Source organism: Schistocerca gregaria, chromosome 3 (genome assembly GCF_023897955.1).
Source record: "Schistocerca gregaria isolate iqSchGreg1 chromosome 3, iqSchGreg1.2, whole genome shotgun sequence".
In the NCBI taxonomy this organism is placed as follows: Eukaryota; Metazoa; Arthropoda; class Insecta; order Orthoptera; family Acrididae; genus Schistocerca; species Schistocerca gregaria.
The window spans coordinates 179919631-179934811 of NC_064922.1; the positions used below are offsets into that span (position 1 = coordinate 179919631).

The 15181-nt window shown below is 46.2% G+C and overlaps 1 protein-coding gene across 1 annotated transcript in view; it reads right to left on the reverse strand.

Moving 5' to 3' along the window:
• Positions 1-15181, reverse strand: part of LOC126355299 (solute carrier family 22 member 7-like) — a 570778-nt gene that overhangs the window by 18983 nt on the left and 536614 nt on the right. Inside the window, exon 6 of the mRNA XM_050005590.1 lies at positions 9820-10041. Coding sequence (XP_049861547.1) covers positions 9820-10041 — 222 coding nt within the window. The remainder of the gene's footprint in view (positions 1-9819; positions 10042-15181) is intronic.

Sequence of the window (15181 nt, forward strand, 5' to 3'; positions counted from 1 at the left end):
TTAGCTCAGAGTGCGATTCAGCAGTTGAGAGATGAAGTAGCTCACGCACAGATGGAATTGGGACAGTTAACGGAGGGAAGGAGGAAACCATCCTTTCTGAGGCACCTAGCTTTGACTTTCTGGTAAATTAGAAGACAATGTCTTTGTGACATCTTGGATATTCGGGAATCCAGCCAGATGTTCGAGCCGATGTCTCACGATATTTCAACAGCGTGCCTAGCTGTCTTCTTCAGGTGCTACCTGAGACTGTTCCTTGGATCGATCGAGTCCAGTATTTATTCCTGAAAGGAGCTGCGCGTTCCCTAATCGGTCCGCAACGAGTCGAGTATTCCGTCTGTGGTCCGCGCCCGCCAGACTCGGCGCCGAGCCAATGGGCTCCAAATCCCCGCCAATCGCCTAATCACCTGGATACTCATGTAACTCAGCACTTTGCTGCTGTGAGGATTCAACCGTCACCACGTCCATTGGAGGGTCAACAGAGGACGTCTTCTCTCTGAACACTGGAACGTGACACCACTATAAGTACATACAGGTACCACTATCAGACCACCCAAGCTTTGACCGGTGAATACGAGCAGTAGTGTCAGCGGAGTGTATGGTCAATAAACAGAGACTGACTAAACAGGGCATGCCCCAATGGAGTATCTACTTCGCCCATCATCAATCACTTGCAGTTTCCAGGACTCACGACTGGAAACAAACAACAATAAAAAATGTATATATTTGCAGACTGAAGTCATGAATGAAATTCTGAACTAAGGCCCAGATTCGAACCCACTTCTCCTTCCTCACTACGAATATGCGCTAACCGCTATGCCACCGTGGCACAATGGCTTTGCACAACTGCTCGTGCTACTCTAGATGCCTCCCTCCTCAGTCCAAATTCCCACCGATGACACAGCCATCTTGGTATTCCCTTTACGCTAGAACAGCATTACAGAGGCTCTGCAACTGTATTACAGTAGTACCTCAGCATTGGGCTACCTTGCTGGTAAAGCTGTTTGGCAAGCATGAAAATAAGCAGCAGAAATTTTTGCCTTCTGGAGGTGGGCATTACCTTGCTAGAATCTAAGCCCAGAATGGATTGCTCTCAAGGGCCACAAAACCGGGAGTAGACTTTCGTCAACGTTCCACTGTGCTGTAATGGTGCCAGGGTTGAAAGGAAAGAGGTCATGCTACGAAATCAAACGGCAACGCAGACCATCACTCTTGGTTGTCGGGCTGTATGGGGTGACAATCTGGTTGGTATGCCAACAGTGTCCAAGATATCTCCAGTCACGGCTTCGGCCTAGAATCTTATTGACTGAACTAGAACTGTCTTCAGTGATCACCTTCACTTCGAACTCAGCCCAGATGATCAGTGAAGATGTGTATGGAGGCACCTCAGAGAGCAGATGGATACCACCAACCTGATTGTCGCCCATGATATGGCCCGACAACAGGAGTGATGGACGGGACTGCCATTTCTTTTCATAGGAGGAGCCCTTTGGTTGTCGTCCATAGCACCTTATAGCACAGAGTTACGTCGACGATGTTGTACCTCCCATTTTGTTGTCCTTCATGGCAAGCCATCCTGAGCTTCCACTTCAGCCACACATATTCTCACCCACACAAGGCGAGAGTTTTTACTGCTTCTCTTCGAGGTTGACAAGTGCCAGCAAGGTCATCTGATCTCCCCCACAGTCGAGAACGTTTCGATCAATTTGAGCATGGCCCTGTAACTAGTTCGGGATTTTGACTTTCTAATGCACCAGTTGGACAGAATTTAGCACAGTGAACGTAGGAGCACATCCAGCTGACTATCGATGCCAAACCGGTTCATGAATGACTGCACAACAGGTCGAATCACCAGACTAACGCACAAAATTTTCGGTTAGGGTGCGTGGGGCAACCTCGGTACTGTTCCTGCGGTCATACGAAATCGCACCCCAGGTCATATATTCAGGTGTAAGTCCCGTGTGTCTACAATGCAGACAGGTTGGCTGCAGTTCCTGAACTGGCCTCCTTCTGACCAACACACGGCCATCACTGTTACCAAGGCAGAACCAGCTTTCATCAGAAAACATAACAGACCTTCACCCTCTCCTCCAAGGAGCTCTCCCTTGATACTACTGAAGTAGCAAATAGCACTCCGTCTTCAGGCCACAAGTGGCCCATCGGGACCATCCGACCGCCGTGTCATCCTGAGCTGATGATACGGATAGGAGGGGCATGTTGTCAGCACACCGCTCTCCCAGTCGTTATGATGGCTCTCTTTGACCGGAGCCGCTACTATTCGGTCGAGTAGCTCCTCAATTTGCATCATGAGGCTGAGTGCACCCCGGAAAACGGCAACAGCGCATGGCGGAATGATGGTCACCCATCCAAGTACCGACCACGCCCGAAGGCGCTTAACTATGGTGATCTCACGAGAACCGGTGTATCCTCCGCGGCAAGGCCAAAGTAGCAAATGGCGGTGGTTTATGGCCAGTGGAATGCACGCTACAGGGCATCTGGCACGGAACTGTCCTTGAAGTAACCGATTTGTAAGGTTCGTTGTGTCACTGTGGTGCCACCTACTGCTCATACTGCTGCTGCAGATGCAGTACAATTCGCCAGCGCCATACGCTGAACGTGATGGTTTCTCTCTCGGTAGTGTTAAGTGGCCATTCCAAATCAGATCATCGTGTGGCCGTACAATCGCGTGATCTCCGCTGCCAGCAATAATGTACAGTGGCTCAATTCCTACCAGGAACATCCAGCTTCTCATAGCAATATTACACGACTTGCTTCAAATTTAGTGAGGTGTTGACAATGCGGTCTTTGTAGTCTTAAAGGCATTATTGACTAACAACAACTCACTACGTCCAATCTCAAAGATAACTAGCGCTCACGACCGTTACATCGTGTAATTAAAACAAACCTGATTTGCATTCTCATAGTTGGCACTACTAAGGCCACTCTGAAGCGACTGGCGCAAAATTTGAACTGACATCATCTTTCAGATGTAGAAACACGCCTACTGGCTCGTTTATGTCGGACAACACTTTCTTGGTGTTGTGATAATTTTTTTCCGTCAGTGGATATTTGGAATTTGCGTCAAATGTTTGCGTAGTGTTTATCACATTTCATTGTGATTTCTGTGTTTAAGGTTTTCTCTTTACATGCAACGAATGCGATGACGCAATCGATATATCGCACTCGACAAAGCCCGCCGCGCGGGACTAGCCGAGCGGTCTTAGGCGCAGGAGTCATGGACAGTGCGGCTAGTCCCGGCGGAGGTTCGAGTCCTCCCTCTGGCATGGGTGGGTGTGTTTGTCCTTAGGATAATTTAGGTTAAGTAGTCTGTAAGCTTAGGGACTGATAACATTAGCAGTTAAGTCTCATAGAATTTCACACACATTTGAACATTTTTGAACAAAGCCCAAGAATTATGTTCACACGTTCACCTCTTTCGTGGAGCGGCCTTATCTGTACAGTATAGTGCACACAGAATGACGTGTTGCATAGTCATACAGCTTGCTTTACTTCCGCCAAGCGGTCGGCCGAACGTTTATATGACTGTCCTTTCCAGATTTTGCCTCTACGTTGGGTAAGGCAACTTGATCTGTTGAATCGCTGTATGGACACAACTAGGTAACGATTCATTATGAGGCTGTTGGAAGTGTGAGCTGATTAACTTATTCGTTAAGATCCTATGGCTTTTAGCCTAATTTATTGATGTGTTTCACTGCAGGCGACCTCATGATATTGTAACCCACGAAAGAGGTCGTGACAGAAAAAACGTGTTCCAGTTCATTTGTGGAAGTTTTCGTTAATCGTTAATATTGCGATACATTGCGGTATCAGAATGTATTACATCTTTTATTCTAACATTGGCAGCTCAAAGAGGTTATTCACATTTGTGGCAAAGAACACAGCTAATGTGTCTTTATGAAAGTAACGATAACATTACGATGAACTATATGTTAAACATTCACGCTTCACATGATCTAAAGAAAAAGGCTGGATGAGAGATACATGCGAACGACTCGTGGCAATGATGTTCTATCGCTGTCACATTCAACACTGGGAAATAATAAGGCGTGACCAGTAAAGCAATCGAATTGCGCAAGTACGCTTGTCGAGATTTACAATTTTACCTCGGCAAGTGCTGCGGTCTTATGACTATAGCTGTGACTGACCTCGTATGGGGATTATGGATTCGTTAGTTAACTGCTGTAGAAATGTTCGCAATTTGGTAGTGCTGTGTCGACCGGCCAAGACACAGCCAGGGCAAAAGCACCACAGGCGCGAATAGCGAGCCGGTGCCAGATCTATAGAGATTCGCCACTTGCACAAATTCCACCAGCGCCACGGGTGGCGCTTAGAATGAAAACATCGACTTCGCCTCGGACAATTGCCGGCGGAGTACAATCCGCCAATGACCAGACGACAACGGACAGAAGCCTATTCGGAAGACAGAAGAGCAGCTCTCGCCGATTTGGTTACACATCATCTTCTAAGGCTGGCTTAGACACGGAACGTCGTATAGTGAATGAACTCTTAAGAAGTGACCAGACTGTTGTTGTAAATTTCATTAACTGTGTACTCTGAAGTTTACCCACGATTATTTTCACTTAGTCATTGAGGGCCGTTTATGTCTTATATTATATGCAGTGTTCCAGACTTGATCATTCAACAAGTCACAAAGATAAGTAAACCTTTTAACTCATTTGTGTGACTTTATTACTTATTTGTTGGAGTGTTGTAGAACCGTCGTTTTCCTACCCTGTTACGAGACCCTGAGGCATAGCTGTATTACAGTGGCAGGGAGAAATTGTCTAAGCGGTGTACTGCGCCCTAAGCCGTTTCACGAACCCACAAACCCACCCTCCATAGCAGTAGCGACGAGCCTTAACAAAACTAGTGACGAGGGTTTACAAAAGATACCTCCCATCGCACCCAACGGCTTATTTGCATCATGAGAAACGAAACAGTGTGGAAGAATCTCTGGCTTCAGCCACGTAAGTTAACTATGTCTGAGTGGGGAACCAAAATGACTAAACTGGCGACCTACACTGACGTACCAAACAACTGTGCCCAACAAAACAAGCTATTAGAACACATCAGAATTCCGCCATTTTAATTAAATACCTGTCTAGAATAACTGATGACCGATATTAATATTGCTGCTCTTGTGCTCGAACTTAATCAAGAAGGCGCACTTACTTACATTAACTGAAATTCATGAGCTTGTAGGTTTTACACTACTGGCTATTAAAATTGCTACACGAAGAAGAAATGCAGATGTTAAACGGACAAATATATTATACTACAACTGACATGTGATTACATTTGGACGCAATTTGGGTGCATAGATCCTGAGAAATCAGTACCCAGAATAACTACCTCTGGCCGTAATACCGGCCTTGATACGCCTGGGCATTGAATGAAACGGAGCTTGGATGGTGTGCAGAGGTACAGCTATCCATACTGCTTCAACATGATACCACATTTCATCAAGAGTAATGAGTGGCGTATTGTGACGAGCCAGTTGCTCGGCCACTATTGACCAGACGTTTTAAATTGGTGAGAAATCTGGGGAATGTGCTGGCCACGGCAGCAGCCGAACATTTTCCGTATCCAGGAAGGCCCGCACATGACCTGCAACTTGCGGTCGTGCATTATCCTGCTGAAATATAGGGTTTCGCATGGGCTGAATGGAGGGTAGAGCCACGTCTGAGCGTCATCTTCCAGTCGATTAAATTTCGCGTCTGTAGCGCGTCATATTCGGTGGTGCAATAACTTTAATGGCCAGTAGTGTAAATGAGAAATGTTACTGCACGTCACTCAGGGCAGTTCTGCTACAAAATGGCGCAGACGTATGGGAAACAATCGGCAACTAAACTGAAAAGTCCATAAAAAGATAAACTGTTTAGAAAACAGAAACTGAGCTTAAAGAAATGACCACTACCATGTATGTGACTGCTGAACTTTATTTACTCGAGAGCTCAGAGTGATGAAAACAGTAGAAAAAAATCAGCAAACATAAAATGTTCACACTAGAGTCGGTAATCTTCGACAAATTTCTAGCAATGCAATTAAGCAGGAAGACGGAATGTTAAACACGAATAATGTATAACTTTTACAAAGGCTTTCCGATCCGAATTCACGACTGAAATTGCGATAACATGCGTCAATGATAGCCTTCATCGTTGCTGGGTAACAAAAATTGCTCTGGTTTTTATACTCTGCATGTTGGTTCTTTTTCTTCCAACCGCTCTAAACATAAAAAGTCATTCACTGGGTCCATGACTTTATTGCTGCTTTTACTGTTATCTTCTTAATACTCTCCTGGAAATGGAATAAAGATCACATTGACACCGGTGTGTCAGACCCACCATACTTGCTCCGGACACTGCGAGAGGGCTGTACAAGCAATGATCACACGCACGGCACAGCGGACACACCAGGAACCGCGCTGTTGGCCGTCGAATGGCGCTAGCTGCGCAGCATTTGTGCACCGCCGCCGTCAGTGTCAGCCAGTTTGCCGTGGCATACGGAGCTCCATCGCAGTCTTTAACACTGGTAGCATGCCGCGACAGCGTGGACGTGAACCGTATGTGCAGTTGACGGACTTTGAGCGAGGGCGTATAGTGGGCATGCGGGAGGCCGGGTGGAAGTACCGCCAAATTGCTCAACACGTGGGGCGTGGGGTCTCCACAGTACATCGATGTTGCCGCCAGTGGTCGGCGGAAGGTGCACGTGCCCGTCGACCTGGGACCGGACTGCAGCGACGCACGGATGCACGCCAAGACCGTTGGATCCTACGCAGTGCCGTAGGGAACCGCACCGCCACTTCCCAGCAAATTAGGGACACTGTTGCTCCTGGGGTATCGGCGAGGACCATTCACAACCGTCTCCATGAAGCTGGGCTACGGTCCCGCACACCGTTGGGCCGTCTTCCGCTCACGCCCCAACATCGTCCAGCCCGCCTCCAGTGGTGTCGCGACAGGCGTGAATGGAGGGACGAATGGAGACGTGTCGTCTTCAGCGATGAGAGTCGCTTCTGCCTTGGTGCCAATGATGGTCGTATGCGTGTTTGGCGCCGTGCAGGTGAGCGCCACAATCAGGACTGCATACGACCGAGGCACACAGGGCCAACACCCGGCATCATGGTGTGGGGAGCGATCTCCTACACTGGCCGTACACCTCTGGTGATCGTCGAGGGGACACTGAATAGTGCACGGTACACCCAAACCGTCATCGAACCCATCGTTCTACCATTCCTAGACCGGCAAGGGAACTTGCTGTTCCAACAGGACAATGCACGTCCGCATGTATCCCGTGCCACCCAACGTGCTCTAGAAAGTGTAAGTCAACTACCCTGGCCAGCAAGATCTCCGGATCTGTCCCCCATTTAGCCGGTTTGGGACTGGATGAAGCGTCGTCTCACGCGGTCTGCACGTGCAGCACGAACGCTGGTCCAACTGAGGCGCCAGGTGGAAATGGCATGGCAAGCCGTTCCACAGGACTACATCCAGCATCTCTACGATCGTCTCCATGGGAGAATAGCAGCCTGCATTGCTGCGAAAGGTGGATATACACTGTACTAGTGCCGACATTGTGCATGCTCTGTTGCCTGTGCCTGTGTCTACGTGCCTGTGGTTCTGTCAGTGTGATCATGTGATGTATCTGACCCCAGGAATGTGTCAATAAAGTTTCCCCTTCCTGGGACAATGAATTCATGGTGTTCTTATTTCAATTTCCAGGAGTGTATTTACTACAGAATTATTTTAGTTTTATTATGGTTTCAAACCTAATTTCAAATTAAATTCCTTCATTCTTTGTTACTCCTACAGATGCCCCCTTGAGATGTCGTTTCATACAACTTGAAGTTCAACATTTTCTTTCAGAAACCGTGCGCGAGATTTTCCTGTTCTCTCGCTCGCTACTTGCAACCTGTGAGGCCTACAGAAAGAATTGAACAATCATATTTGTAGGAAATTTAATGTTGATAAATTTGGTACTAGGATACGTTCTCGTTGGAGGCCGTAGTTTTCGAATTGTTCAAGTGAAACGCACGAAAGAGGCCTTGAAACGCACCTCCATTCCCACATTTCGTCCCCAACGTTCATTATTTCTAGTACGTTGTGCATGGCACTCCCTCTAACTGCTGTAAAAAAAATATGCGACAGCAGGAATTATTTCCCAAATTTTACCTTCTTTGGTCTGCACTGATTGGCCTTATCACGCCACCGCCTTAGTCGAGCACATAGTAAAACTGGCGTTTGTGTAAATTTTACCTAACACTTTTTTGAATTTTCACTGCATAAACTAAACAATTACATCGTTGTCAGGGTTAAGTTTACGTCTGCTCTCCCTGCCCTCCAGGGTTTCATGCCCTAAATCTGCATCTACTACATCTACGTTAATACTCCGTAAGCCACCCTACGGTGTGTGACGGAAGGCTTTTTACGTGCCACTGTCGTTACCTCACTTTCCTGTTCCAGTCGCGTATGGTTCGCGGGAAGAACAACTGCCGGAAAGCCTCTCTAATTTTACATTCGTGATCTCCTCGGGAAGTATAAGTAGAGGGAAGCAATATATTCGATACCTCATCCAGAAACCCACCCTCTCTAAATCTTGATAGCAATCTACACCGCGATGCAGAGCGCCTCACTTGCAGAGTCTGCCACTTGAGTTTGCTAAACACCTCCGTAACGCTATCACGCTTACCAAATAATCCTGTGACGAAACGCGCCGCTCTTCTTTGGATCTCTATCTCCTCTGTCAACCCAACCCAGAGCGGATCCCACACTGACGAGCATATACTCAAGTAAAGGTCGAACGAGTGTTTTGTAAGCCACCTCCTTTGTTGATGGACTACATTTTCTAAGGACTCTTCCAATAAATCTCAACATGGCACTCGCCTTACCAACAATTAATTTTATATGATCATTCCACTTCAAATCGTTCCGTACGCATATTACCAGATATTTTACAGAAGTAACTGTTACCAGCGTTTGTTCCGCTATAATATAATCATACAATAAAGGGTCCTTGTTTCTATGTATTCAAAATACATTATACTTGTCTATGTTAAGTGTCAGTTGCCACTACCCACACCAAGTGCCTATCCGCTGCAGATTTTCCTGCATTTCACTGCAATTTGCTAATGGTGCAACTTCTCTGTATACTACAGCATCATCCGCAAAAAGCCACATGGAACTTGCGAGACTATCTACTAGGTCCTCTTGAAATAATATTTCCACATATAATGCCACACTTTTACTTGTTGTGATAGATTCGCTTGGTTCCAACGTTGTAGGTAACTGTCTAGAAATGGTTCCGTGAATATCACGTGTCACAGGAAGATGGAGTTGTGATGTGGCTTCGGACTCTGGAAACATAATCCACCATTGTGTATAGGATGGTTCAAATGGCTCTGAGTACTATGGGACTCAACTGCAGTGGTCATCAGTCCCCTAGAACTTAGAACTACTTAAACCTAACTAACCTAAGGACATCACACACATCCATGCCCAAGGCAGGATTCGAACCTGCGACCGTAGCAGTCGCACGGTTCCGGACTGCGCGCCTAGAACCGCGAGACCACCGCGGCCGGCCATTGTGTATAGGAGAGGAAGTTACAATGAAAGACACCTTTAAAACGTGGCACCTCCAGGTAATGTGGCCCATGATTGGTTGGATAGTTCTTATGATACACTTCAGTTGAGGAAGAATCGCAGCATTCCGATGTAGCTTTGACAACGTGTACCAGTTGACACGAAAGCTATAGATTTCATTTCCTTGTGTTTATGAAAACATGTTAGATTTACAGCAACTCGTGCTCACCTGGCCATGGCGAGCAGGACGGTGTTCTTGAAGAGGTTCCAGCTGGAGAAGATGGCCAGGTAGCCGACGCGGTCCCGCTTGGCCTTGGCCACGCGGTGCAGCACCTGCAGGGTGAACGGCGGCAGGCTGGAGCCGTTGGTGGCGGCAATCCGCCGCAGCACGCTCAGCGCCTCCTCCTCGCGCCCCCTGCACGTCAGCCAGCGCGGCGACTCGGGGAACCACCTGCAGGAAACCACCTGCCTCGCAATATTTTACGTTATAAACAGAGCAGGAAGAGTCGTAGGATTTAAGTTCACGTTTTTCCGGAACCTTTTTCATTCCAGAAGAAGTACTCTGTTAGTTGAAAACGTTAGAGGTGGTGTAATACTGAGACTTTTCTGCAGTGTACTGTGTTGTCCAATCCCATACAAAGAAAGAATCTTTAAGTATGTATAATTATTTTCCAGTATAAATTCCTGTGTGGCCAGAGATGGGGGTTGCACCCCTTTACCATCCTCCACACCTACAAATCCTTAATCTTTCCCATCCTCTGTTATGCCAGATCCGCCAGGATATCCACCCCCCCCCCTCCCCAAATTCTATCCTTGAGCGCCACACTTTCCGTTTACGCCTCCCGTCACCCATGCAGATGCCGGCCGGTGTGGCCATGCGGTTCTAGGCGCTTGTGTCTGGAACCACGTGACCGCTACGGTCGCACGTTCGAGTCCTGCCTCAGGCATGGATGTGTGTGCTGTCCTTAGGTTAGTTAGGTTTACGTAGTTCTAAGTTCTTGGAGACTGATGACCTCAGATGTTAAGTCCCATAGTGCTCAGAGCCATTTGAACCCACGCGGATCCTCTACAACCTCATTCCTTTCCCCAATCTGCTCCTATTTCTCGAACATATCCGCATACTCTACACCTCCCGCCGCCTCGATCCCCCTCACCCCCTGACTTTTCCACTCCTCTCCAATCCCCGCCCTCTGCCACGTCTTTACTGTTGTGTCCCCCCTACCATCCATCTCTACACCATTAATCTCCTTTCCCAAGGTGGTTTCCATCAAATCCCCCTCCTAGATTATGCCCTCTGTCCCTCCATTTAGCCCTCCTATCAACTCTGATTCCCACCCAACTCCTTTCCACTGTCCTGTCCCTTGCTCCCCCCTTTCATCCTGTTTTCTCTCCACCTCCCCTCTACCCCACCCCCCAAGTCCTTTTGTATACACCTCCTCGGCATTTCCCGACTCCCTGTCACGCCTGCCCAGAGCCTACCCCCTCTTATGGCTCCTTGTCCTCCATCATCTCCTTTCCCCCCTTGGCCCACTTCGTGCTTTCCTCTCCTTCCCCCCTTTTCCTTTTCCATCATCTGTCCAGGTTCCCCCCAACTGCCCTCGGCTCTGGTATATCATATTTGTGCCAATTTTTTAGTGCAGTGTTCAAGTGAATGGTCACTGTTGTTCGTCTTTCCAAAGTGTTGCAAAATTAAACCATGCTGTCGCGAGGTGTGAATTTTTTATCTCTTGCGAACAGAAACCAGACTCGCCGTGTTTTATTAATTGTCTGTCTATTCTTACCTGTCTGCTTCATACGTATTTAATCGGCATCATCAACCCTTTGTTCTATGTTTTAAGTTCCACGATTTTCCTCCATTTTACCATTTAAGGCATCGATGTTATTGCCTGCTTTCATTATTTATTATCTTCCTCTTTTTAAAACAAATTCTGTAGGCTGAAGAGTGGCGTACTAAGCTGGTGCCTGCCCGCCCCCTTCGCGAGGAATCGAAACTCAATAAAAAAAAAAAATGTTCTAGTATACAATGATAGTAATCAAGAGCATGGTTCACAGTTAACTGACAAGATGATAAATTTAACTGACAAACTTATACATTAATATCAGTTTTCCTCAGCCATCAGGACCCATCGATGTGTTGCCAGATAAGGAACCATCGGTTCGATGTGTGAATCACTTTCAATATATGATAATCGGCCACATGGCGATGTAAATTAGTAAGGCCTGGAACAAATGGGTTCAAATTTCAGCTGAAAAAATCTTGTCGTGTGTGTGAAAACTCTATTCCAGTGGTCGTGGTACTGACGCCATGACAGGTTAACGAGCTGTAACGCCAGGAAATATAGCCACCCTGTTGGCCAACTCTGCAGGAGCTGTAATCTTCCCCACCCTCAGTAATGTTCGCTATAGGCACTACGTTCTCCCAGAGTACACACACAGTGCTCTTCTATTTCTGTGTTCATAAAACCATGGAGAGACGCTCTCCAGCAACCGCCCTCATCCCGCTCTGCTGCAGACCTCTGAAGGAACTTCTTCAAGTGCTTCAAATGACTCTGACAACTATGGGACTTAACATCTGAGGTCATCAGTTCCCTAGAACTTAGAACTACGTAAACCGAACTAACCTAAGGACACCACACATTTCCATGCCAGAGGCACAATTCGAACCTGCGGCCAGGGCGGTCTACATCTACATCTACATCCACACTCCGCAAGCCACCTGACGGTGTGTGGCGGAGGGTACCTTGAATACCTCTATCGGTTCTCCCTTCTATTCCAATCTCGTATTCTTCGTGGAAAGAAGGATTGTCGGTATGCCTCTGTGTGGGCTCTCTGATTTTATCCTCATGGTCCCTTCACAGATATACGTAGGAGGGAGCAACATACTGCTTGACTCCTCGGTGAAGGTATGTTCTCGAAACTTCAACAAAAGCCCGTACCGAGCTACTGAGCGTCTCTCCTGCAGAGTCTTCAACTGGAGTTTATCTATCATCTCCGTAACGCTTTCGCCTTTACTAAATGATCCTGTAACTAAGCGCGCTGCTCTTCGTTGTATCTTCTCTATCTCTTCTATCAACTCTATCTGGCACGGATGCGACACTGCTGGGCAGTATTCAAGCACTGGGGGAACAAGCGTACTGTAACGTACTTCCTTTGTTTTCGGATTGCAATTCCTTAGGATTCTTCCAATGAATCTCAGTCGGGCATCTGCCTTACCAGACGATCAACTTTATATGATCATTCCATTTTAAATCACTCCTAATGGGTACTCCCAGATAATTTATGGAATAAGGGATGTTTCTTTCTGTGTATTCGCATCACAAAACACTTGTCTACATTGAGATTCAATTGGCATTCCCTGCACCTGGGTTTCGCACGATCGTCGTTTTTGAAACCCATGCTGATTCCTACAGAGTAAATTTCTAGTCTCCAGAAAAGTCATTATACTCGAACATAATACGTGTTCCAAAATTCTACAACTGATCGACGTTAGAGATATAGGTCTATAGTTTTGCACATCTGTTCGGCGTCCCTTCTTGAAAACGGGGATGACGTATGCTCTTTTCCAATCCTTTGGAACGCTACGCTCCCGTATCCTCCACTACTGACACAGGCCCTCTCTTGTTGATCTCCTAATAGTTTCTCTCGTTTCATCGCTGGATCTAAAAAAAAAAAAAAAAAAAAAAAAAAAAAAAAAAAAAAAAAAAAAAAAAAAAAAAAAAACCGCTCTGAACACTACGCGACTTGACATCTGTGGTCATCAGTCCCCTACAACTTAGAACTACTCAAACCTAACTAACCTAAGGACAGCACACACATCCATGCCCGAGGCAGGACTCGAACCTGCCACCGTAGCGGTCGCGCGGTTCCAGACTGAGGCGCCTAGAACCGCACTGCCACACCTGCCAGCATAGAACCGCTGTTTTTCTCTAAATAGATAAATAGTTTAGTGGCCAGTGTAGGCAGCAAACTGCGATGCTTTGCTAGTGATGCTGCTGTGTACAGGAACGTGTCCAAGCTGAGTTGCTGTAGGAGGACAGGAGATGACTTTCACAAGATTTCTGGTTGGTATAATGAAGGACAGCTAGCTCTAAATACAGCTGTAGTTGAGTTGAGTAGGAAAAACAATCCCCTAATATTAGAATAAAGCACCCCTGAACAGCCTGACCAACGCATGATGTTCATGAAGTGGTTGGTGCAAATCTTGAAGAGTTGCTCTTTTCATTGCTGCATTGATCTCTTGACGTCGATCAAGCTGGTATTTCAAGTTGTCCATGAAGTATTTGTGTAAAAATTTATGCTGTGCATCTTCGAGAGGAAGCAATGATCCAATTCGATGGTGAATCTGTCCTTGTATCTACAAAATAAAATATGACTTATTTATAAACACTTTTTTTAGAGTTAGCAAACATAATACGTACGAATAAGTATAGTAAGTTATTATTCTACTATATTGTGTGCAAGTACAAAAATAAATAAATAAATACCTTGAATGTAGGATTAAATCCTCACTCTTCGATACTGTCTACCCCAAATGAGGTCATTTGGAAACAACCATTGCATGTTTGGTTGTTTGCAAAAAGAAAAAGACGTGATTCGGGTGTTTCGCCACAAAGCAATGAACGCAATGGCTCAGGTGGCGGAGTCAATATTGGCAGTTTCACTTTCCCAGTAAGGCAGCCAATCCGTGCGTTTCCCCGGAAAATTTCAATGCGCCACAATAGTCGCAAACAACGTTCTTCGGCCCAATGCAAACGCAAGGATGCAAGCAGTAATCAGTGCAGCAATAGTATCAAAACGCATCACGCAAATCGATTCAAATCATCACATGATAAATCTCTTCTTGTGCGTCGAAAATTATCTACATGTTGATCTCTGTTGTTCGCTCGATGATTTCGCATTGCCAACCAATCCGTTTCACGGGCTGCCTCACGAAGTCGAGCCATATTAAAGCGGCGCTCTTCACGGGTAATTTGTTGTTCTTCTTCAGTCCTTTCATTCGCAATGTTTTGTATCCTTCTTGCATTACGGCTTTGTCGAGAAATATTCGATCGTCTCGGTCGTGGCATTGTTATAGGTGATTCAAAGAAAATACAAATTATTTCTTTAAATTTTTAATTAATGATCTATACTGATACTTAACCATAGACGTTTAGCTGTCATTTCCTGTTTGTTATTCCATTTCAGATGTGTTTTTGTTATACCACGTTTTATGGTGACGTTTAGCTGGCATTTGCGTTTTGTTATTCCATGAAAGACGCGTTTTTGTAATACCACATTTTATAGCGGTCGAACGGGATACAAAGTATCCTATGTCCGTCTCCTGGCTCTAAGATACCTCTCCACCAATTTTCAGCCAAATCAGTCCATCCGTTCTTGAGTGATAAACAGTGTAACTAACACGACTTTCTTGTATATATATAGATAACGTCTGTGTGGAGTTGTGATAGTGAAGCCGAATGGTGAACTTCAGTTTACTGGGAGCATTATGAGAAAGTGTAGCTCATTTGTAAATGAGCTCGCGTATAGAATAGTAGTCAATCTCTTATTCAGTACTGCTGGAATGTTTGGATTCTGCACGAGGTTGGATTAAA